The sequence below is a fragment of the Rhododendron vialii genome, chromosome 4a, assembly GCF_030253575.1.
Source record: "Rhododendron vialii isolate Sample 1 chromosome 4a, ASM3025357v1".
NCBI lineage: Eukaryota > Viridiplantae > Streptophyta > Magnoliopsida > Ericales > Ericaceae > Rhododendron > Rhododendron vialii.
Genome location: NC_080560.1, coordinates 43,240,596 through 43,264,776, shown reverse-complemented (window position 1 = coordinate 43,264,776; position 24,181 = coordinate 43,240,596). Strand labels below are relative to the sequence as shown.

The 24,181-nt window shown below is 38.4% G+C and overlaps 2 protein-coding genes across 5 annotated transcripts; both read right to left on the bottom strand.

The window, feature by feature from the left end:
• Window positions 1–1,981: 1,981 nt before the first annotated feature.
• On the bottom strand, window positions 1,982–15,180 carry LOC131322575 (uncharacterized). Its single transcript, XM_058353935.1, has 16 exons — window positions 14,867–15,180; window positions 12,794–12,988; window positions 11,568–11,642; window positions 11,281–11,448; window positions 10,915–11,075; window positions 9,620–9,838; window positions 8,383–8,509; window positions 6,653–6,841; window positions 6,041–6,127; window positions 5,758–5,915; window positions 5,121–5,240; window positions 3,980–4,205; window positions 3,256–3,315; window positions 3,002–3,175; window positions 2,737–2,846; window positions 1,982–2,240 (listed from the first exon to the last, which is right to left on the bottom strand). Exons 1-16 carry the CDS (start codon window positions 15,065–15,067, stop codon window positions 2,075–2,077), a joined length of 2,436 nt encoding a protein of 811 aa, XP_058209918.1. The 5' UTR covers window positions 15,068–15,180; the 3' UTR covers window positions 1,982–2,074.
• Window positions 15,181–17,380: 2,200 nt separating this feature from the next.
• Window positions 17,381–22,566, bottom strand: LOC131322620 (probable protein phosphatase 2C 42). Of its 4 annotated transcripts, XR_009198899.1 has the most exons (5): window positions 21,929–22,565; window positions 20,463–20,833; window positions 18,821–19,057; window positions 17,572–17,902; window positions 17,381–17,525 (listed from the first exon to the last, which is right to left on the bottom strand). XR_009198899.1 is itself a non-coding variant. In XM_058354010.1 (4 exons), the coding sequence occupies exons 1-4, from the start codon at window positions 22,248–22,250 to the stop codon at window positions 17,687–17,689; spliced, it is 1,146 nt and encodes a 381-aa protein (XP_058209993.1). In that variant the 5' UTR covers window positions 22,251–22,566; the 3' UTR covers window positions 17,381–17,686. The 4 variants fall into 4 exon arrangements, 3 of the variants coding, with proteins under 3 accessions (XP_058209993.1, XP_058209994.1, XP_058209995.1); XM_058354010.1 differs by having other exon boundaries at window positions 17,381–17,902; window positions 21,929–22,566; XM_058354011.1 differs by having other exon boundaries at window positions 17,381–17,902; window positions 20,463–20,800.
• Window positions 22,567–24,181: the final 1,615 nt, after the last annotated feature.

Here is a 24,181-nt window from a genome sequence, read left to right as displayed (position 1 = left end):
TTGTAGCCCTTTGCTTCTGATTCTGTAGTGTTAGCTTTCCTGCTTTCTCTTCTATACGTATAACTTAGCCAAGTCTACGAGTACCTAACAATAGGTTTGTAAATACATATATGAACATAAATCTAAGGGCATGAGACTTAAGAGTTTGCTCTAATCATTTTATGTTCAACTCTCCTTAATTACGAACATAAGTCAGCTTATCCCACGTGTAAAGGTATGAAATTAACATGAGAGAGGAGCTATAGGGTACAATATGAAGTGCGTGCAAGCTGGTTCGAAACACCATGCATTTTCAATATATGAATAGTCACATATATTTATGTGCCTGTGCGTATAAATGGACGGGTGCAAGAATATGGGTCACTCTTTCCGCAGCCGGATTCCAAGTAATTTCCCTCAGAATTTGTTCCATAGAAAAGTTATTCTTCATACAAGTCAAGTCAACAAGAAAAGGCCAACCCCAGAGATCTTGTAATCTTTGAAAATGCAGGGATGCTGATCGTATTACAAATTCAAATTAATTAACTTTTCTGTACATATATATGTTTATATACTTGCATGAACACACTGGTATCAGCTTGTACATCACCTCACTAATTTCTACAGTCCACGGAGCCCTTTCCACTCTTACAAGGATGGTGAGGTGGCCTCAGGAGTCGCGGACAAGAACGGTCGAACTTGAAATCTTAAGAGAAAGCAAACTCCTAATTTCGCGGCCAAGACCACCACCATTGAGATTAGCATCTTGTGGAACATTCATCCACGACTACAAAAATTATACGACTTTTATACTCTTATAGAGGAAACTATTGGCAAAAAGAGAGGAGGAAATCGATCCACGGAGCCGATTTAAAGTAATTACAACGAAGACTCGGTGAGTTGAGCATTATTCGGGTAGTGACAAATAGAAATTGGAATGTTGCTCGAAGAACAAATTCTAGTGGGAGAATCAGATGCTAGTGACCCTACAAATTACTTAGTAAATAAGAACAAGTACCACACACAGTACGTATGGCCATTTTGGCCTATCCGATCCGACCCTACCCATTCCGATCCCCGCCTTGAATGGATAGGGGATTCGAAGGTTTTTTTTTTTTTTTTTTGGGATCAGGTAGAATTTGGAGATGATTTTAAAAAAAAAACAAAAATCTGGGAAACAGGTAGGGTGAATATGTGTCTATCTCCGCCCTGTCTTGCCCCGTAATCTCCATAAATCAACTCCCCATTCCTTTGGCAAATCCGGGGTACTGAACAAACAATGAAATCCATCCCCCTATTGCCATCCTTTGGCAATCCCCTCATTTTGGGTAAAATTCAGAGTCGAGGAGGACTCCTAAGCCCTCCTCGGAAAATGCAACTAAACGATGGATTAGCGAACTTACACAGGATTCATAGTCCAATCCCCACTCTAGAGAGGGCATCAAAACAAGGTCTAAGCGCTCTATCATGAATGGAATAGAAACGTGTGCTTGTAATATCAGTTTGTACCAGCATGAAAGTTGACAGAAGGATGTAAAATCTCCAGTTTAGAGTGGAGTTTTCATAAAGCTCACTATCAAACAAGTGTTGGTTCAGTCTTCTATATGGAGAGAGAGAGAGAGAGAGAGAGAGAGAGAGGCATACACAAGCTCATCATACCTTTGTTTCACGATGTAATACAACTTGGGTAGCTTCTCTGAAAATCAGCTATAGGGCAACCCTCTCGAATTTCTCAACAAGAAGTCAAGCAGAGATCATATGAACAATTTGGGCAGCTTCTGTGAAAATCAGCTATAGGTCAATCCTCTCGAATTTCTCGACAAGAAGTCTAGTGTCGAGAAATTTGAGAGGGTTGCCCTATAGTTTGTTTTCACAGAAGCTGCCCAAATTGTTCATATGATCTCTGCTTGACTTGTTGTCGAGAAATTCGAGAGGGTTGCCCTATAGCTGATTTTCATAGAAGCTGCCCAAAAATGATGTAATACAACTTATTTTTCCTCTGTTAGGAGAAAATTATGCCGAGACATGCATTTCCGCATGAAAGAGTAACTCAGAACGACAAAATGGAAGTAATAAGAGTAGGGATTTTGGTACATCACCGCTCAGGAGTTGAAAAGAAAATGACAAGAAAATATACAAAGAACCCCGCAAGAAGAATTCCTGCGTAAATGAAGTTCTGGGAAGACTGCACAGGATATCTGTATTCAATATTGCAGCATTTCATTTTCTCCCTCTCACTGGTCAAAATGTGGTCTACGTACCTGCACAACAGACCCACGTAAGTAACGTATATGTGGATGAGCATATTTTTTTAGTCACTGAAACCACGATAGTGCTCATCGAGGCTTTTTGCAAATTCTATAAAAAAAAATTAACTTTTGCAAAATATTATAACACAGCCTTCTGTAAACACGTGGTGTTGTGGCTTGTATAACACCTGTCTACATGAGTTTCCAAAACAAATTTGGAAACTATTTGAATGAGTTTTCAAAATCAATTTTGCAGAAGAAATGACGTTTGAAAATAATTATACTCATCATTCTTATATCTTATTCATCTTTCAGCGACACGGTTTTTCAAAAATCTGAACGTAATTTTACAGTCTTCTCAGAAATTCTGTTTAATCGAAAATTCGCAATGAAAGTAAGAGTCTACGAAAAACGAAACCAAAAACAGCATCGGTCCATCATTTTTTAATTGGAACAGACACCGCATCAACCAATTTGCAGTGGGAAATATAGAGGCAGGATAACTTACTGCTGGGTAAAGACGGAGCTCTGAAAGATCCCTGTGCTGTTCAAGTGTGCATCTTCTAAACGATGATCATATAGCAAGGAAGATAGATCTACAAGCTGTTCTTCAAGGCTCTGTTATTCAGACATTCAAGACAACATGTCATTCGAGAAAGATATGAACAAAGCTCAACACGTCATTGGAGAAAGATATGAACAAAGCTCAACACGTCATTCGAGAAAGATATGAACAAAGCTCAAACCGATGAGTCGGATCAAGGGTAACTTACATCCAAGTATTTCTCTAATCTTTCAACTAATTCATGTGGGAAAGGTTCTGGTAGATTAGTTGTCTTTTTGTAGAACTTCTCCAACCACAGTTCAGTGCGTGACATATTCTTTTTCCCTTTCACTGGTTCACCAACAGGGGTTTTCAGATGTTCTGTAGCAAAACTTTGAACTGCCTGTATAGACATAGACAATAACTAAATAAGATAAGAATATAAACATACAACCAAATACGGCTAAATGGCGGTAAATTTACCTCTGATGTTTCTCGAATTCGACGTAGGGCAGAATCTACCCTTGCATATATTGTGTTTCTCTGCACACGAGCAGAAGTTGTGAATCAATTTAGAGGATGTTTCCACAATTGTAGCACATACCATCAAAACAAGCCGAAGAAACCATTTTTTTCAGTGAGCTGTGTTGGATCACGGATTTGTGGAGAGATTTGTTGGGGGAAAAGAACACGTAAAAGAAACATTTTGTGAAGGGAAATACCATAAACTTCCTTCTCCATCAACAGATCCTACCACAAATCAATCATCCAAACACAACCGAAGAAGGGCTACTATTACACGGACCCATATATGAGTGTTGGGTGCATGGAGGTGTCCGTCACACTCATCTAATCTTTATGTCAAAGACATGTGAAACAACAAAATCTTTTACATTTCTTAGTATACTTCTTTTATTTTCTAGGCGAAATGCTATTTACAAAATTCCATACAGCATGCATACGATGAAAGTTCAGTGCACAGGTATGTGAAGAGCTTGAATTGCTAAATATGATTTCAAGGCAAATGTCTAACTAAAAAGTTGGATATATATATCCCATATCATAAACCAATCCCGCAAAATGGGTATTTAATGCATTTTGAAGAGTCCATGTACAATAAGAGATTTGATGAAATCGATGCTGCTCATCACTCAATCTCATAATTAAGCTCACGCAGAATGAAGAAGATCTGGATAACAAGCCTTACCAATGCAGCATCCTGAAGCAATTGACTAACTTGGGAAGTATTCGAGAATGGTCCAAATGGATGACAACCAGTTGCCCATAGCCAATTGACAACCGGCCTTTCATGTACATGAGAAGCCTTCTCATATGGGGCACTTAATCCACCCACAACAGAAGCTAGCCCAGCTAATATATGACGCTGCACTTGTGAGGGGTCAGCATGCCTTCTCTCTTTTTCTGAGACGTAACTGCCCAAAAATAAAGACAGGAGTAAGATACTTGACGAAGGATCATTTATCATTTAAGTGAGGCATACCATCATTATGCATGTGTCGCACAGATTCCGGAAATCAAAATTAGATGCAACAGTTACTTAAGATAGACTGCAAAGGAATAGCAATGAAGAACTAAAAGCAGCTTCAACAGATAGGCAAGACATTTATGCACCCATGCACAGACGAGATACACCCCAGGAGCCATGCAAACATGTCCCAAGTAACTGTTAGCAAAACATGGATGAGGATGTATGCCAATTATTAGAATGTATGCCACTTATCCATATCTTCATTTCAGATATACTCAACCAACCTATATAGTCATACAGGCCAAATCAGGGTAAGCAGTTTCAGAATTTAGATCCTTGGGAAATTCATTAAGTTTCTAATTTGTTCTAAGCAGCTTTTGGGTAGCCATAAACTTTTTTCGTATTATGACCAAGCAGAAGCTGGAATGAGGAGCTTTATGCATCTCTGAGGACTGAAAAGGTCTTTATTTTTTTGGACGGCGGGAATTAAAAGGTCTTTACGAGGCAGCGTAGAGTGTCTAATATTCCACTAAATCCAGAGTTTTGAAGCATTTTGAAACCTGTGATTCATCAACTATGATAGTTACACAATGGGGCATGGTATCACTGGGTTCTTGAGTAGAACAGTTGCATAAATAAAGGAAGCAACAAGATCTGGACTCTCAGAAAAAAACAGGTGAATTACACAATGCCACTGACGACAATGCAGAAAGCAGAGACGCCAATTGGATGGTCAAACAATGAGAAATGTAGGCAATGCAACTGAAATTTGACAGCGAGAAAGATCTAATAACTTTACAAACACACTATACTCAAAAGCAATAAGAAGCTGGCAAAGGTTAACCAAACCAAAACGAACCTTAGGGGTATTTTTTCACTTTGATGCTGCAGAACAATAACAACATCATTACTCGTCCACACAAGACTTTCATCTTCCATCATCAGATGTGGATCCACATCAGCCAACGAGAGAACAAAGCTGCACGAAGGAGCTGATTATATTTCAATAGATCTCATGAAATCATGAAGACCATGGAACTCACTACCGATCACATAATCTTTATTTTTCCTAGTTTCACTCACAAATACAGTAAAAAATAAAGTTGCACTTTTTATTCTGAGTAATCAGAGTGCAAATACAGAATACTTTTGAGTCTTTTGACAGCACGAGCACCGTTACTCTTTAACTGTTACTGTGGAAACCACCTTCCTAAACATTATCTTGACTGTTGTTAACTATTAGAGGTTTTAGAGCAGTTTGGGTTTTGACATAATGGTTTTTGATCATGCGTCCCAAAAATGATGCTTGTAAACCATATGGAATAAATGCATGCAAAGGTATCAGACAACAAATTTCATTCACTACACCAAGATATTAACTTTTCAGCAAGTTCGTCAGCTGGTAGAGGGTTTATAAAAATTTTACTACTAAAGGGAATTCATAAGGCTTAACTCATAGACAAAAGTAGAAACAAAAAGACGGGGGTTGTACTCACACAGGGATCACCCTTGTTCCGTAAGTTCGGTAGAGATCTCCTTGTTTCTTTACCGTCTTCTTTTTCTTGCCCTTGTCATGTTTGGAAGTATAAGTAGCCCAAAGAGGTTTGTGCTTTAGTATTGAATCAGTTGAACTATCAGACGGGTCAATCCAATTCTGGGAAACATAAAATAATGTTAGGGCAGTGTGGAATACAGGAGCATAAAGACAATCACACTTGTAGCAAAAAGACATTGCGGAGAAAAAGAATATAAAACAAAGGCCAGCTAAGCTACACTAACCTGGCGAAGGAAAAATTTACTAGAAAGTGAAGGGTCTGACATCTCAAGTAAACCTGCAGCAAGCATATCAGCCGACCGTTCCATCTCCTGCAATGACCATTTCAAGACAAAATGTCATAACAGAGGACTATAACTTCTCCGCAAGCCTTCGCTGATCAAAAAAAAAAAAACTTCTCCGCAAGCCAGGTGCAGAGGACAGAAAAATTGTGGATGTATCATTCAAGGGCAGTAAGCCCATACACAAGCCCGTATAACAACAAAAACATTGCAGGTAACAAGAACATATCAAGAGCTGAAGAGAGACTTAGAGATCACGCAGAATTTGGTCCAGTAACTAAAACAACCGCTGGCACATTAATGATGCAAAAACAGAACACTAGTGAGATTCCGCAAAAGTTTTTAACACAAAATCTAGTAGCTACAATGAACCATCAAGGGCAACAACAGACATTATAAATGCATTCAGAAGAACATATGAGGTTACCGCAAAAAATGACATCATTATCTCGAAGTACATACATTTTCAACAACCAAGCCGGAAAGTACACAATTGACTTCCAAATGAATTAGTTCAAAAGTTAACAAAAGCAAAATGATGAATTAATGACACACCTCTTTAAGAATAGCACCGTCCAAATGTATTTTTGTGTGAACATGAAATCGTCCATCATTCTTCGTCTCTTGAAGAGAATGACCCCGCATTGCTTTTGAAAGAGCAATTGCCAACTTCTCATGCCGATGTAATGCATGTGAACCCCCTATCATTACCACTTCCTGTCCAGCGTGAACCATCTTCCTAATCTGAAAGCGGACAAAATAATTCACCTTATTCCATCATTTTCTGCTCATGAGTTCTGATCACAAAATATGAAGCACCAAAAACATTCAGGCAAAAGTCATGCTACAAGTGAATCATGAACCTGAATGATACTACCAGATGAACAACCAATCTTAGTCCAAACAATTAATGTCAGCATCAACGATGAATCAAATGGCTTGCAGAGAAAAACAAATAACATCTAGCAAAAAGAAGAGGTGCCGAAACACTCTATTTGCCTATTCAGGGTCACACTGTGATTCTTGAATCCTCCCAGTGTTGTAATGACTAATGAGGTTATGTCCAGAAAAATGCAGTCAGGATTCCAACAACTAATTGCACTAGCATGAAAGGACGCCCAAAGTATCTTTAGATAGTACCAAAATCTTAATGTGGTCCATTTATACAGCCAATTTAAAGGTAAAATGTAAAGGCATGTGATATGGCCATGTGCTAGGAAATAGTGGATCTCATCAGTCTTGGCGAGTTTTTTTCTAGTCCTTCAATCAGATCCAATTGGTTGTTGAACTGGATGTAGCATGCTCATAAGAAATAAGTAAGAATAATTTGCAGTTGGTAAGAAACGTAGAGCTAGGACTCCATATTATGGTTGGCTCTCGCATTTCTTGCTGTAGATATTAGTAAATTCTTATTAAATGCAAAAAGGCTGCATAATGATTTTTAGGAGCATGACTCCATAATCCAATCCTCCACGAACTGAGTTATTTTGCACGTGAACAAAAGCATTCCCATCCCTTTCCCACTCATGCAATTATGCACCAAGGTATTGTGAAAAAAGCTGCTCAACTTATTGTCAAAATCAAAGATTCCGTAAAAGACCCCCATTCACTGACCACTTCTCTTTGAAATCAATGTGAGTGGAGAAATTGTAAAAACCTACTTCAAACAACAGCAAAGAAAAATCTGTTTGGTTGTAACTTAGCTGATCATAGCTGTGGGGCTAATTTAAAATTGAGTGGAGAAATATTTCGGGTTGGGTCATTCATGGCCTTCTCCAAAGCAGGCCTTAGAATTGGTGACCTGGGCCATAACTTACATGGACTTGAGCAGGGTTGACCTTGGCTTCAAACTATGGCCTACCAGGAATAGTACAGTCCAGTGTACCTAACTTCCTACCAAGTGACTGCTCCAATGGATAATTTAGCAACTACCTCAGAATGCAGGAATCTGCCACAACAGTCATCCTGGGTGACCTCTAGACTCTAATGAGTCTAGAGCATACTTAGCTCCCAGACAAAGATTGCATTCAGTACATACAAATCCCTACAACAAACTCTTTAATTCCTACAATAAAAAAATCAATACAGGTAATTTTCAGATGTAAAATATTATACTTCTGGGCTTATGGTATTTGCTATCCAACCTGCAACTATCACATAATTAGAGTAATGAAAGGGCAAAATACAATACTTAAAGCATGTCACACCACTTCTTATTGCAAGCAGCCAAGCACAAAACAGAATAATGATTTTCCACAGACAAATAATTGCAGAGACAAATAAACCTCTGCTTCAATAGCTTCGACATCTATGCTGTAGTTGTGGCCTTTATCCATGATATTGTACCGATTATGATTTTGGAGGACAATGACAGGTATAAGCAACCTCGTAGTCGTATCAACCGTTTCAAACCTGTTTCAAAAAATGTTAAACACATGTAACTTGGAGAGGCTACACAACCATCCAACAAAACCCAAAACAGCTAGATGAGAAGCAGCAGTGTAAAATTGTTTTAATAGGTAAATCAAGTCATGGAAAGACACAAGGCAATACTACCATTAACCATAACAAAATGAATGAAAAAGTGAAGAAGCAAAGGGAAAAAGTCCTTCGAACGAACCTGTGCGCTTCGGTTCTATTTTTCCATCATTAGCATTGTTTAGTGTATACTTTTCATCACTTTTAAAAAACAGAAAAGAAAAAAAAGGCAAGGCACGGAAAACAATTAACAAAAGAAACACCAAATATTTCTTGTTTATTGACAATAAGTTGCAAGGGTACAAAAAAAGGCTTGTCAAATATGAGCTCCTAGGCAAGTAGGGCCTCTCAACTCTCAAGGGCTATGCAGTGAAGATTTTGTAGCCTAAATAAGGTGCTTGCCAAGTAATTGATGCAGTTATCAGTTGGGCACACACTTGAACTAAAAGGACAGCATTCCAAGAAGAGAAGATGAAATCATCTTTTAGTCTCAATGGAAACTGAAATGAACTCTTAAAAATGCGGACTTTACAATCAAAGCAAATTGGAGTGACAAAGCGAATAAACAAAGTCCAAGAGAAAAGGATGAACAAAGCAACAATCAATACAAAACATTTTTTAAAAATCCAGTTACGATGATCATCATCTAGTTCATCTGGCTCTTTGAGCATATGCAAGAAACTAACGTTTTGTTGAGTGTCATAATATAAAGGCAGGAATCTGACTCGTAGAGTTGATTGAATGCAATAATATCTACAGTTCAAAAGTATTACTATCAATATCTGAGATGCGCGAGCTAAATGGACTACCATTTGTTCTGAAGACAAATGATGGGAGTGTATCATTAAAGATCAACCTTCTTCCCTAATGAAAGATCTAAGAAGAGCTCTTATTCCTAATATTGTCTTACACGAAAAAAAAAAACCTAGCCTAGCATTAACGCAAGAAAATTGTATAAAACAAAGATTCATAACATGGAGTACGATAATGTAAATCGTATGTCGTACAACATAACCACTTGTTAGAGGGCTAATGTCTAAATACCTTACATCAGGAGCTATGACGTGTTCAATTGTGGTCGCAACCAGAGCAGCCAATTGTCCAACAAAAATATTGTGGGCAGAATGATCAACAGCTTCAGCCAAACCTCTTGGAAACATCACATGCCGTATCCTGGGGAGTGTTTTGTAACTAATGCTGCCTTCTTCAGTTTCAATCTTTCCATATGTGCAAGGGCCAGCTGAGAGGTCGATCACAACAAATCTGAAACTCGCAAAAGAAGACAACAAGAGGGTAAACCAACTGATTCAACATGTCAACAAAGATGAAACTATAGTCGCAATTCCACGTTTTTCACCGCTTTCAACGGCACTCAAGAAAAGAATAGGGAGCACTAAAACGCGACCGAAGAAGTTGCACCTCATACTTCACCACACAAACTTCCCCTGCAGATCTCTATTCCAAGTACTTATGTGTCACCAGAGATTTGGTAAAATTTGAAGGTTGAAAAGGTTTGCTGCAAGGCTGTCTACAGTACGGTCATATTAATCATCTCCAAGATTTCTTCTTTTAGCATCAAACAGTACTACTTTATCCTACTTCCTATGTATCATGTCCATGCTTAAAACCCACATCCTTCCAAAGACGTTAACTATTTAATGGACCCTTGTAAGAAACCCATGATGACTAATACGAATTAGCATGTGGTAGTGGGTTCTAAACAAAAGTCCATATCAAAACACGGTTTCCGCCTTTTGATCAATAACTCAAGAAACTACACCGACTAAATCACAATAGAATCTTCCACTAAGAGTCTCTACTTTCAAGTATTTTTGTGTCATCCAATGAGATTTGGCATCATTTGTACGTGCAGAAGGTTTCTTTCAAGACACTTAACCAGTACAATATAACAATAATTTATAGAATTACTCCTTTTGGCATCAACCTATGTTGCTTTAATCTCTTTATATTCCTAAATATCAGGTCCACACATAAAAACAAAAAGAAAAGAAAAAACATTTTTCCATTGTAAAATGAAAATGAGTACTTATGGCGCCTTTAAAAGACAGATAAGTAGTTACAGAGCAGAAATACATGCTGATTGCTGACTAATAAGTATTAATTTGTGCACGGGGTATAATAAAATACTTAACCTTATTTACGAAATTTCCACTTAATAATAAATGGATTCCATGCTTTAAATCTTAAAAATCCACACATGATTCATTCGAAGTAGGTAGCGCATTTGATCAAGGGAAGGAAGTTACATTATCAACCAGAATACAACAAGTGAATATCAAGCTTGAATATCTTCCCAAAGTAGTGTATACCAACTATACCTGCTAGAGCTCAGCCAAACCTGAGAGGCACCCCCTCCATTGTAACGGTAGCGGTAAACGTAATCTTCCTGTTTCTTCATCTCTGACTCAGTTAGCTGGGGAAGTTTTCCATACATAAGACTTTCGAGATCAATATCCTTGTTCCTAGGATCCATTCTGACCTGCGAAGAAGTGGAACAAGGTCAGGGGAAGGAACTCATAAAGAAACAGTCATGTCACGTTCTCCTAAAGAATGGTACATAAATTTCAGAAATAGCTTTGGGAAAAATATACGATGACGGTTTACTACTATCAAAAATTCATGTTTACTACCACTTAACTTTCATAACTAGAGGAAATATTAAGATGTCAGATAAGAGATAATACCTTATCAAAATTGACAATAAATATCGCATTCGGCACAGGTCTATCTATCTCTTCTCCTGAATACCTTCCACTCTCCATGTCAAATAAGTAGGAATAAAGCCTCTGGAAAACTGGCTCCACAGCTGTTGCATCGACCTCAAAAGCAGAAACCTCTCTTCCGGAATCACCCTATGAGGAATCAAAATGGACCAAATAAGTTAGAACTTATTGTCAGACAAAGTGTTTTTGAAATGTAGCCATCAATAAACAAAGCCATGAGTTGTAGTTCACATAAACAAATAAATCACCTCTCTAGCAGTCCCAGCTGGAACCATTGCTGCTTTCAGTGCCTTCTCAAGTTCTATCAGTTCTGGCTGCCCAGCCTGCACAGAGGGGTATATGCTTACGTAAAGTATTTGCTCCAGCATTACAAATAAAGTAGTTAACAGTATCGTGCTAAACATACAAAATTCAGGTTCATTAAATTCAAGAAGGCAAAAGATAAAATTTCTGGCCACTGCTTAATTTTGTTTTCAAAGGCAATTGCTAATTCAACAAGATTCAGATTTCCGTTTTATTCTCCCCGCCAATTGTCTACTATTTTTCATGGCATAGGAGTATTAAGTTACTACTAACATACTAGTTTTCAGCAATAGCAGAGAATTAGTTCACAACTATTGCTTTCTGAGTTTTTGGCTTTGAGCATACGCAAAGAACAGAAGTCATCTGCTTGACTTCGATTGGAAACTTTATGGGTTGTAACTTGTACGGCCATCTGTTTCTCCTACGATAATGTGCCATAAAACCAGCAACAATGCATGCCAGGAAAGGACAAGAAGTCATGGACAGTCTGTTGCTGTAACCTAATAATGGACAGCTTCCAGTAAAACGCCAAGCCTATTTCCGATTCTCAAGTCCCAAAGGCCTGGTGCAAACAACCACCAAACTAATTTCCAATGGTACCCCTGTTCCCACACTCCCTATTACCAGGGCCCTCCAAAACATTAAGGTACAATCAATCCTAGCATCCTATAACAGTGTCCTGACATCCAAACATAGTTTCAATCAGTCCTCAAGCAACATCGTTTAACATAAACATTATTTCAATTAAACATCCAATACAGACCCTGGTATTAGTGGTATCTGCACCTAGTTGTAAAAACTTCTAATCAACCTCAAGTAGGTCATCCCATTTAACTTCACCCACAATGAAACTTTTTTGATAATATTACGATTTTAAATTGGTTGTAGTTACCACCCTGAGTTGTAGAATTGCAGCCCAATGTATAATACTGAAATTGAGCTTTTCTTGATCAAGAGTTTGAGAAACATTGTTGGCCAATTTCCTAACAGCTTAAGCTTCTAGAAAATTGGTGATCCAACATTTCTGAACCATGAAAAGCCCAAAATTAGAAAATATAACTTCAGATAAAAAAGCAAAGATGATGCAAAAGCCCTCAGATGGAGTTTCAAGTTTATAATGTGTCTAGCGGGGGAGTGACATTGTCAATAACCATAACTAGGAGAATCTTACAGGTAATGTATTGTAGACTATGTGATGTTCGATGTCAAGAGGCTCGCCTGTCTCTAGGCATGAGGGCCTATATGATGGGAAGCTGACTCCCAGAAACTCTTCCAATTTGTGTGCGTCAATTGTATACCTATAGCCTCCATCACCACTGAAACCAACAAGGACCACATTTACTTCAAGCGGGACTTGAAATGGAACCTGCATGATTCAAAAATGCATGATAAGCCTAGGCATTGGAACGAAACTCAAGAAATGTGTACAGCTTAAACATTCACGTGGAATGAAGAGGCCAAACACAATGTTACGAACATAGGAACAAAAAGGAGTAGGCCACACCCAAGAATGAAACAAAAGAATTCCTAATTAAACATTAAGGGCCCAATGGATTGTGAAAGTGAAGTTCAACAAAAAAAACCTCTCTCTACTGGTGTTATACAATTTATATCGAGATCTTTTGAACCCAATAGCTGCTGTAGTTTAGATTTTGATGTACACAAGATGTCTGCAAATCTCCATGAGAAATTATTAGCTAGAGTTGATAAAATCCACTTAACAGAAATTATTAGTTAATTATTATTTATATTATTGGTACTACATTGCTATCTCTATTATAAACAGAAGGGTGTGGGGACAAGTTATTGGAACGACTTAGATTCATTTGATCCAAAGGCTGTAATGCATCCTCTCACTTTCCGGTTAAGTGCCCATGATTTTCACCTAAATCACACAACTGCCAACCCCTTCCAACCGAGATGCGTAGTGCCGTAGGCACGGGCTAGCACTAGTATATGTATAATGTATTAGGGTTTACTTCTATAGTGTTACTGTTACTGTGTTAGAGTGTTAGTAATATTAAAAGTCAGTATTAGAAGTCTCCACTATTAATCAATATTCTGAATTATGTTTTTAGTTTTTTTAAAAGTTAACTATCTTTCTTTCTTTTTGTGAGGATTTTGAGTTTGAGTCCGATGGAGACCAAGTTATGGAGAGATATGGAGAAGAAGACGAGGAGTAATTGACTAGTAATTTTGTACTTGGTTTCATTTGGTTTCCATGCACACTATAAGCAGGAGACTTAGTGCCCCATTTGTACACTGCCTATGTGGCTTCTAACTTCATTAAGAAATGGGGCCCACCCCCTATATTTGCAGTTCAAATTTTTACCCCGGGAAATGAACCCTATTACTCAGACCCACACCCCCATCAGACTTTCTACTCCCACCGTTGACGCCATTTTCAGCTCCCACCATCGACGCCGGCGACCACCATCCAAGCCATCTTCTCCCTCGCGACTCTCTCTCTTGTGATTTATAGAAATTCAAATACTATTGCCAGTTAAAGCACTGTAGTTTCTTATATTTTGTTAAAATTGTGAATGTTCAGTCATTGATAGCCCTTGCCAATGCGCAACTGGCTCTGTCCTAGTGCAATATCAAATCTTTATACTTCACTTTGACTTTCTTGTGAGAAGTGTTCTAATTATCTTATCTCATTATAGCTTTTTGAAGCACCAGATGTGAAAACAAATTCAACTAACAATCTAGGGATTCAAACCACCCATGACTTGGCAGTTTAATGGTTCTCTTTGATAACTCAAGTGAGAGTCGAAGTTACTCGCTCTCACTTGGAGGATTGAGCCGTGAAAATCAGGTTCTCTCATAAAAGGGGTTTGGAAATGGATAAAACTCGTTTAGGCATTTAATCGAACACAGAGAGAGCCAGGGTTCCAAGTATTGCGTGTGTCAAGAGACTTGTCTACACCCAATCAAAGAAGTTAACATTTCTAGGTTTAGACCAAAGATTAGGGTTTTATTCCATTCACAAACCTAGATTAAGCACAAAAATACGGACAACACATTAAACTACCCAAGTCATGGAGTAGAAATCACCCATGACCGAGCCTTGATCACTACCCACCCATAGTGGGCGTAAACATGAAGGGAAATGAAGAGAGATACGAAGACATTTACAAAAACGGAAATAAAAGCTAGATTAGAAAAGATCCCAATAGTACTTACAACTTTAACCTCATTTTGTATGTATGTACTTATAAGTATGTATGTGTAGGTTGAATACCTGAGCGCGAGAATGGAGCATACGACGGACGTCGGATCGGACGCTATCTCTGACATCGTGGAAGGCTCCGTGGTGCCATTGAGGGTGCCCTGGATCCCTCCGAAAAGCTTGATTTGGTGCAGATTCTGATGATTGAAGTAGAAGCAAACTCAGTGTGAGGATTAACGGAGAATATGCTAGGATTGGAATTGAGCTCTTCATGGCTCCCTCCGATTCAGTTGAATTCTCTCTATCTGTATGTATATGTTTATCTAGTCATGGGCGCTTGTTCATCTTGATGGTGTGAGATCGGAGGAGAGAGAGAGAGTTCGGTTAGAGCCCGTTCCAGAACACTGTCTTATTACTTATTTCACATTATTAAATTTAAAAATAATATAAATAAAAATAAATTTTTAATTTTTTTTGCACCGTATTAATGATTTTATTGAGATCTCTTAAACAAGATTCATATTGCATATTTTTAAATTTTAATAAACACATTATTTTTAAGCTTGAAATTGCCTTCTTAAAAAATAAATACTTATTTGACTTTCTCAAACGGGACCTTAGAATCACCATCAACGCCCCTGTATTTATCAGTAATTACGGCATTCTATCCTGATATCCTGATGTTACATAAATAACTATGGGTAAATTACAATTAACCCCCTCTAACTATGGCTCGGAAACACTTTACTTCCTCTAACTATTATTTTTGGCACTTAAACCCCTCTAACTAATGGAAACTCTTCTTTTGTTTACTTCTGTTAGAAACTGGATGGCAAAAGACATGTGCAAGTCACATGCCCCTCCCATTTAAAATTTCTGGACGTTATTGCCCTCCCCTCTTGAGCCCAGCCCAGACAAATCCACACAACCTCACCTCCGCTACACCAGATCGACCAAAATCCGAGCTGACTATTGGAAATCAAAAGCCCCATCCATTCTTTCTCCACAAGCCCAGCTACTCTCTCTCTCTCTCTCTCTCTCTCTCTCTCGATGGCACTCTGCCGGGCAAGTGCAAGAACTCGCCGTACTCATCCTCTGTGTCGTCCGGCTTGCGCTTGATCTGCAGGAGCTTGAGCACGAGTGGACGGCGTGTGCAGATGTCGGAGCCCCTGAGGAGGAAGTAGCGGCCAACGAGGGCCTCGAGGACGTTGGACTTGCCGCTGCTCCGGCTGCCGACGACAGTGACCTGGGGGAGCTCGATCGTGGACTAGCTATCGAGCTGGGCGAATATGTCCTGGAGGGTTTGGCCAAGTGGGTTTCGGAGTTGGATCAGTCCAATTGGGACTTTGGGTTTTTTTTTTTTTTTGTTGGGATGGGTTTGTGGATAGAGGGTTAATTTGTTATTCTGTACCTGTTCTTCTTCTTCATCTTCATCTTCAAATGATTTAGATTCTGCTGTTTTTTTGGGAAGTTCTTGATGATGGTTTTCTTCCTGAAATTCCCCACAATTTGGACACCCACAAATTTTTGGGCACTCCATTTTTTATCCAAATCGAGATTTTGAGGTTAAGGAAAGAAATGGCTTTTGGCCTCTGTAGATGCGTGTTTTTGCAAAGGGCAAAATGGTAACTTAACTCCTCTCCGTTACGAAAGTTAACAGAAAGTCTGTCAAATTAGGTTTCCATTAGTTAGAGGGGGTTAAGTGTCAAAAAAAATAGTTAAAGGGGATAAAGTGTCTCCGAGCCATTGTTAGAGGGGGTTAACTGTAATTTACCCAATAACTATTTGACCACAATCCATTGCTATAAGGTTACGTTTTGTTTACACATCCAAGGATGATGGTATCCGGTGATTCACATCAAATAATCTCTTAGGGTTTATTTGGTTGTCCAATGTGTTTCATGTTTGTTGGGCCTAAATCCTTAAGATACCGAAGTAAAAAGGGAACGAAATTTAGTTATAGGTCTACTCTTTGAGATTCGAACTCAAGATTAGAAAATAAGTTTTTCCGTATTTAGGAAGTGTATGCAAACTAATGTTTGGATCACATTTCTGTATCTGTACTTATAATTTGAAGTCTCAACTAGCATATCTTAAATAGACAAAAGTTTTTATCGTCTTGACCCATCTTCGCCATATCCCAGTTGATCAGGGCCTAATCTGGCCCGCTCGCGCACAAAAAAAAATGTGCATAAACCGCATAACTTGGTTCGTTAGCGATTGCTTTGCAGTCTTCTTCCAAATGCTACTTAGGGCAGAAAGTGTGGGTAATGGGTAACAAAGATACTGGAAACACACACACATTTGCACAGTGTGTGTGTGTGTGGAGGCCCAGGCCCTTTGTGAGTGAGTGTTAGCACATTTGTTTGTGCAAATGTGTTCGTGGTTGAAGAGTTTTCCAATGGGTAATATCTACTCAAAGTTGTCCAGGCCGGCATCACAAGCCGCTATTTACAGCCAAAACCAATTACACCTGCTAAAAAAGGTTCACAAAAGTTAGCATCACAATTTCATCAAATTTCAATATCGTTCTTGAAGCAACAAGACAGTAAGAATTAGGGATGTGTGATTTTGGGAGGCAAAGAGTATAGAATATGCTTTCCAATTGACTACTATATCAGAGTATTACACAGATCATCATCCATCTTCTAAAAGCTATGAAAAAATACAACTATCAATACTCTTGAAACAAATGAACTCAATATCATAAATAGAGCAGCAAGACTGCTTTTAATAAAATTTCATCTTTTGCCGATCAAAAAAAAGAAGACTGCTTTGTTATGCTGACTGCTCACTAGCCGTGGACTCCGGTACATTCGTGGGGGTAGTATCATTTTCTGGCAGAACTGCAAAAATCAGAGGAAGCAGAAATTGGATCAGGATGGTCGGAAATCAACGGTGCTCCAGAGCACTTCGGAGTGAGAGTGGAGGCTCTTGCATTATGCCTCTAGAAATTAGGTCATGGTTCAAGAACAACACAACAACGGTTATATCATCATGGAAATGGCGTCGGACCCTCTGGTCAATCCTCCGAAGATCAGAATATCGCATCTCACGTTTTCTAGCTGCTTCTTGAAGGGCAGCTTTGACAAGCCTCTTTGCACTTCCCTAGAACAAAAGCATCTTGGTGAGCACAAGAGAGGTTAAGAATGCATATTAACACATCACATTGGTTAAGTTATGAACCTATTCATGATCACAGATACAGTGGGCAAAATTCCTTCCCATAGAAAGGTAGGTTGATGTCTGATTACTAATATTGAGGCCGAGGATATTCATTATTCCTTCTGTTTTTGTTGAGAGAGAGAGAGAGAGAGAGAGAGAGAGAGAGAGAGAGGTTTTTTCCGTGTGTGCGGTGGTGGTGGCAGCTGAATGCACACCTACAAGAAGACGAGAATTACGTTACATGGACTGGGTACACTGTTTGTTGCAAACGTGTCTTAAGTATTAGATTCATCTACCATCTCAAGGACACTAAACAAGCCAAAACAATCGTACTCTCATATATTTCTTCACTTTTTTAGGGTAAACAAAGGTGCCTCAGGGCATTTCACACATAATAATCTTTCTGGATAGTTCATGGAAAATTAGAAGTACATAATATGGTTTCTAGGTGAATGTCTAACTTAGCACATCGATCATGAATCCCATACCCTTCAAGAGTCCAATAAGGGTGCTTTATACATTCAAAAGAGTTCATTTTGGTTTTTGGCATTCACATACACAGCAGTTACATAAATTTGATAGAACGCATCAAGTCTATGTGTCTCTTTGCTCGCTCTGCACCCAATCTGTCATGAATTATCCCTCTTGCTTATATGTTTTACGTTCAAATTAATCCACCTTTTAGTTCCCTCGATCACTTTACTGAAGCAATTAACTATACCAAAAAAAACAGTACATAACTAAATGTGTTGGATCAGAAGACAACAAACTATCTACACTAGACTAGATGGGAGAAGGAATTTCAATGAGAAAAGATTGTTTACACAAGGAGATATATGGCAAAAAAAAAAAAAAACGCACCGTATGTGGATGTCTCTGGACAATATCCACAGCGTTTTCATTACTCAAGTGTTCCCATAAACCATCAGACGCAAATATAAGGAAAGAATCATTTGGTTGTAGAGGGTGACAAAGAATAGATGGGGTGGCCGTCAAGATAGGCATGTTCATCGGTTCACAAAGTCTGAATTTTGCCTGGATTGGTTCCCTGTTGTACTGCGCATGTTTCATGTAAACATCGCCTATAGATCTAGAAACCTGCGTCAAACATAACCAAAAGTCAAATGAAAAGAATCGTTAGTGATGAACGTTTGTGGCCAAGAGGATTCAAAGTGCTAGCTTCTACAACAACCCTATGCATAATTAAAAAAAAGGAAGAAGAAGAGAGAATGCCTTCAAAGAATATGGTCATGTTGAATTCATCGCATGTACTACAAATCAAAAGACATAAAAGAGGACTCAAAGTCACCAGTTCATTGTGGAAGTGCAAATATATATCCTAAAAGGTGCTAACTGTAAAGTCTACTAGCAGCAGTAAAGTGAAGACTACAAACAGCAAGAAACTGTATATAAAGCGAAACTTGGGTGAAAACCCCACGTAAGAGGGATTTATATACGTTCAAAGATTCTACCTTACAAGAGAGCAAAAATAATCCTTTTTAAGGATAACACCAAGCACGTCCAAACCTCTAGCCCACACGAATGATGATATTTTAAAAACAATAGCTTCGATCTAAATGTACAGAGTTTGCACTGTGCAGTTTCCCCTACCACAAACTTTCAAGATACACCACAACATAGCAAGGAATATGCTGATGTCCAACAGGCAACGTTTTACCTCTCTCTAACAGCCATCCATCAAAGAGTGTCACCACCAAATCAAGACGCCTGATCCTCGACCTGAAAAAGATCAAATTCCACTTCTCTTTTACCACAGGGTATTTTATCACTCCTATCGAGCCAGCATCTCTCTAACCCAATTGTCAAATCTTGATTTTCACAATAAAAAAACCATCTGAAGTGTCACAAAGAGACAAATGGGTTTGGACATTCCATTCATTCTAGTTTGAAATGCCTCTGAGCTCTACAGCAATGCAACAGTCATTGCTAATCAAAGAAGGTAATTATGCAAGCTTTTTGGTAATTTTTTTCTTCTTGAAATTGAATTTGAACCTCAAACCAAGGAGATTCTCTGCCAAGAACATTTGACTTTAGTATGCCGAGTTTGTGGTTCATACATCACTATGGCAGCATTTAAGGGCTGAATCAAATGTCTTTCCTTTGTAATGATTCTAGACATGCACAACCATGTGAAAATATATACATGTTAGTACTGACAGCTACGTTTGAGGTCAGTTCAAATACATACATTAGACTCAACCATAACAAGACCAAGCATGTTCTCAAACAACACCAAGATTCAAAGTCAGAACACCTTGATACATAATGCTGCTTCTCAAGGCTTTCAAACTACTAGCGCCAGCACAAGTTCGACTAAGGGAATCACTTTCTAAACTTCTAAAACTTCCTAAACATGTACTCATAAAAACGAAAGTAATTTCCGATTTTTACACAGCAGAAGAAAGTCTTATAAGAACTCATCACAGAAATTGGAACTGTGGATCAATCAACAAATAGGTATGGTGAAAGCATTTGAGAGAACCTGAATAATGCCTTTTACTCTCCAAACTCCATGCTTTTGAACAACAATTTGAGGATCATTTGGATGTAATTCTTTAAGCTCGTGCCTGACCTCCTCAAGGTTGGCATTGTGTTCAGTTGATAATTGTATGGCAGCAGTACCTCCTGTGTTCCCGACCTTCTTTCCCAGCACAACACGAGAATCCCCAAGATTTGCCACAAAAAGGGTCTGTTGACTGATCACTCCAACAAGACAGCACGACCCAACTGTTGCCAAATTGGGTCTCGTGTTCCAGATGTCCGAAACAAGAGCTGTGAACCCTCTTTCTGTTTCAAGAAAAGCTTGTTTAATTGATTCAGCTGTCACAACACCGCGGCCCTCAGATGATACATCTGCATAACAAACATAGTCCAATAAGATACTCCCTCCGTCCCAATTTAATTGTCACTTTTGGGAGTTCGTGCCACTTTTCGATTGATTATATCTTGTAATTTATAATGTTTTAGGTAATTTTGAAAACATTGTATTATAGAACAAATCGAGATCTATCAAACAAGATCCATATTGGATATAAAATTCATTACCAATTTAAAGATATAACGAGTTTTTTTATCCGGTTAGAATAGAACTGGGACAAGTAAATTGGGACGGAGGTAGTACAATACATGGTACATGTGTTTAGGACGTGTCCTGTATCCATACCTAATATAAGGCACAATATCCCTTCAGGCAACACCCTAAGGCTAAGAGTTCAGTTTCAAAAGGTCTTCAATCTTCCACTTGAACACATCCCACACCCGATAACCAAGTCAAATTATAATGCACTTCTTATGTAGACTATTTCAAATAAAAAGCTCTTACAGACCAAAATACCATACGTGTACATTCACCAAATGTTACCAACCTAAGATTTTTAAGCTAGAGCTGGGGCCTACTGTTTCACATTCAATTACATTAGTTCCTGTTATCCATAACCCTAGTTAAAGCAGAACCTTGAAAAAAGCCACATAACAGACACATCTAGGGGCTGTTTGCCCACCTCCTTTTTACATTTTTTTGCGCATTTTCATATTTTGGGGTGTTTGGCAGCAGATTATAGAATGAAATCCGTTAAAATGCATAATCAGAAAACGAACTGAAGAATGCATAATCCAAAAATCACCTCTCGGGAGAAGCTTTTTGGATTCTGATTATATTTTCACTCACAAAACCCTATTAACGAATCCATTACTCACATATCAACCAAACACTTTTGTGGGTTCTAGTCATAATCCAAAACTCTACAATTCACAATTCACAATCCATATTCTTTTAATTAGCTCCCAAACACCACCTAATCAATTATCACAGTTCCCACTTTTGAAAAGAGAATGTACAAACTCAGATTTTGCAGCAGAACAGTTAAATCCCACAGTTATATATACAAAGTCTGTAACCATTCTGAAAGAGAGCACCAAAAGAACAGTAACAGAGCCAGAAATCCGAACCTCGGAAGTGCCGAAACAAGTGATCGCACACGTATCGAGCGGCCTCGGGCCCGCCGTGCCCGTCATAGACGCCAACAAAGGTCCCAAAGGGCGGGCCGGACTCGATCTGGCTCTGGTCCTCGAGCACCTGGTTCGCCTGGACCACGGCCATCGAGAATTCACCGCTCGAGCACCGGCCGATGTCCTTGGACCACACCAACCCATCTCTCACGAAGTCTCCGCCACCGCGCGGGTTGTTGTTGACTCTGTTGTTGTTGTTGTTTTCGTTGCCCTCAAGTGGCCTCCAACAGAGAGAGAGGAGATTCATCAACGCCTGGAGCATCCCACATCTCTCGGTGGGAAACCCTAGGCACCTCCCGATCGAGTCACAACAGTTTGGACTTGAGTTTACAGAATCGTCCTCTATTTCATTAACATAGATAGCTATAGATTATACATGTATGTATATCTGTGTGCGTGTGTATATATAGAGAAAGAGAGAGGAAGAAGAAGAAGTAAACCCTAGGAGAGAGAGAAAGGGGTTAACAGGGGAGGGGGAGGGGGAGGTGGGGTTGTTCGGTGGTAGAGGAACAAGGGGGGGGAGATGTGTTGGAAGGGAGATGACGTATGGGAATGCCTTTTGTTTCTTCTCTCTGTGATGAAACGCTGCCGCTTGTTCCTTTGGAGGTTTTAAAACTCCTCCACACGACCTTCAATAAAAAAAAATTTACCATATTTATCTCAATTCATTGTTATTAATGCATAAAAGTGCTTTATTAGTTTGATTTGAAAAATAACACGGTTCGATGCAGTGAACGAAAATTTTCAAAAAATTATGAATAAAAATATACTCTTCTATTAGTTTTTCAAAAAAAATTTCTACGTGTTCCATAAGGAGTATGATACAATACAAGTATTATATGTAATATTTTATATGATGATTTCTTTATTTTCTTCTAAATATCATTTTATGGATTGCGAAGAAACAACATGTACCCTTCATTTACTATATAACTAGCATTTTGTGCCTGTTCGATGCATGGATCACCGTTACATGATATCTCAAAATTATTTTCCACCAAACATGTCTTTCGGTGTATAAAATGAGACCAATGCTAACTTGCATCGAATGCAGGATAGGAAAAAATATTAAATTATCTTTTTTATCATCTAGCGTTTATGCCTATTCGATGCACGGGACAACAAAAAAATGTCCATATTTTTTTTCGTTTTTGTGCATCGAACAGACATTAATGCTAGGTTTAAGTCATATATATCTTAAGGCACTTACATCACTTAATCACTTTCGAATAAAACTGGCTAATTTAAAAAGAAAGGAATCATAATAGGACTCATCAATTAGGAATGGAAAAACAGTTTAATTCAAAGAAAAGAAAAAAGAAGAAGTAATGATATCGACATATTTATTCCTCAAGTGAGTTTTAACCTTCAAAATCTTTCCCACTTGTATACCAAGCATTCTCCATAATCATTTTTCCGTTAAACCCATGTGATAAAATCAAACACAACTGTGAGAGAGGGAGAAAGGGAACTACACAAAATAAGTCAACATAAAATCATCTTACACACGCGTGAGTTCATTTCGGTTTAGTAGCGGATGAGCATTGAAACCAAATATCGTAGTGAATCGAGCAATCACTTAGTTCATTGTAGTTTGTGAACACAACCTCTTACTTTAATCAAAATCTAGAGAATAAAAAAAAGTGGAAGCACTATTAATTAGGAGCAAGAATGTGAGAAAAGGTAACACGACAAAGATGGACTTAGGGCCCGTTTCGGTTTCTTAAAAAGGAAATTAAACTCAAAAATTTATGTGTTTATACAAATAATTTTACAACCAATATAGATCTTGTTTGATAGATCTCATCTTTTAAACGGTGCAAAAAAATCAAAAAATTATTTTTTATTTTCATTATATTTGAACTTCAAATTACTTTCTTTTTGAAAAAAAAAGCAGAACGACACCTTACATTTACTACTCTTGTCAGCGTTTGTAAACCACTTCGGGTGTTCCTTTTTGGCTTCATAGCAATCTAAATGCTCCCTTGTTTGGATGAGTTTTCTTTGTTTGATGAGTACAGAAAAATGAATTGGAGTGAAGTTAATGGTGCACCGTGCATGAGGGGAGTCATATAATAGGTTGAAGGGAAATAATGGTAGAAGAGAAAACGTGGGAGGTGTTAGTAGTGGGTTGGTTTTGATTCTTTTGAATGTGGGGAGTAAGTACGTGGAAGTTAACAGGCGTAAGAGACT

What these genes read in the sequence shown, in the direction of transcription:
- LOC131322575 (XM_058353935.1), bottom strand. Translation starts at nt 15,067, where the DNA reads ATGAAGAGCTCAATTCCAATCCTAGCATATTCTCCGTTAATCCTCACA. An exon ending in CAGCTGGGACTGCTAGAGAG is followed by an intron (nt 11,449 to 11,567) that starts GTGATTTATTTG and finishes GATTCCTCATAG; the next exon opens with GGTGATTCCGGAAGAGAGGT. An exon ending in AGTGAAAAAATACCCCTAAG is followed by an intron (nt 4,206 to 5,120) that starts GTTCGTTTTGGT and finishes ATTTTTGGGCAG; the next exon opens with TTACGTCTCAGAAAAAGAGA.
- LOC131322620 (XM_058354010.1), bottom strand. Translation starts at nt 22,250, where the DNA reads ATGCTCCAGGCGTTGATGAATCTCCTCTCTCTCTGTTGGAGGCCACTT. An exon ending in CTTGTTTCGGCACTTCCGAG is followed by an intron (nt 20,834 to 21,928) that starts GTTCGGATTTCT and finishes TTTGTTATGCAG; the next exon opens with ATGTATCATCTGAGGGCCGC. An exon ending in GAGTAAAAGGCATTATTCAG is followed by an intron (nt 19,058 to 20,462) that starts GTTCTCTCAAAT and finishes TGTTTGACGCAG; the next exon opens with GTTTCTAGATCTATAGGCGA.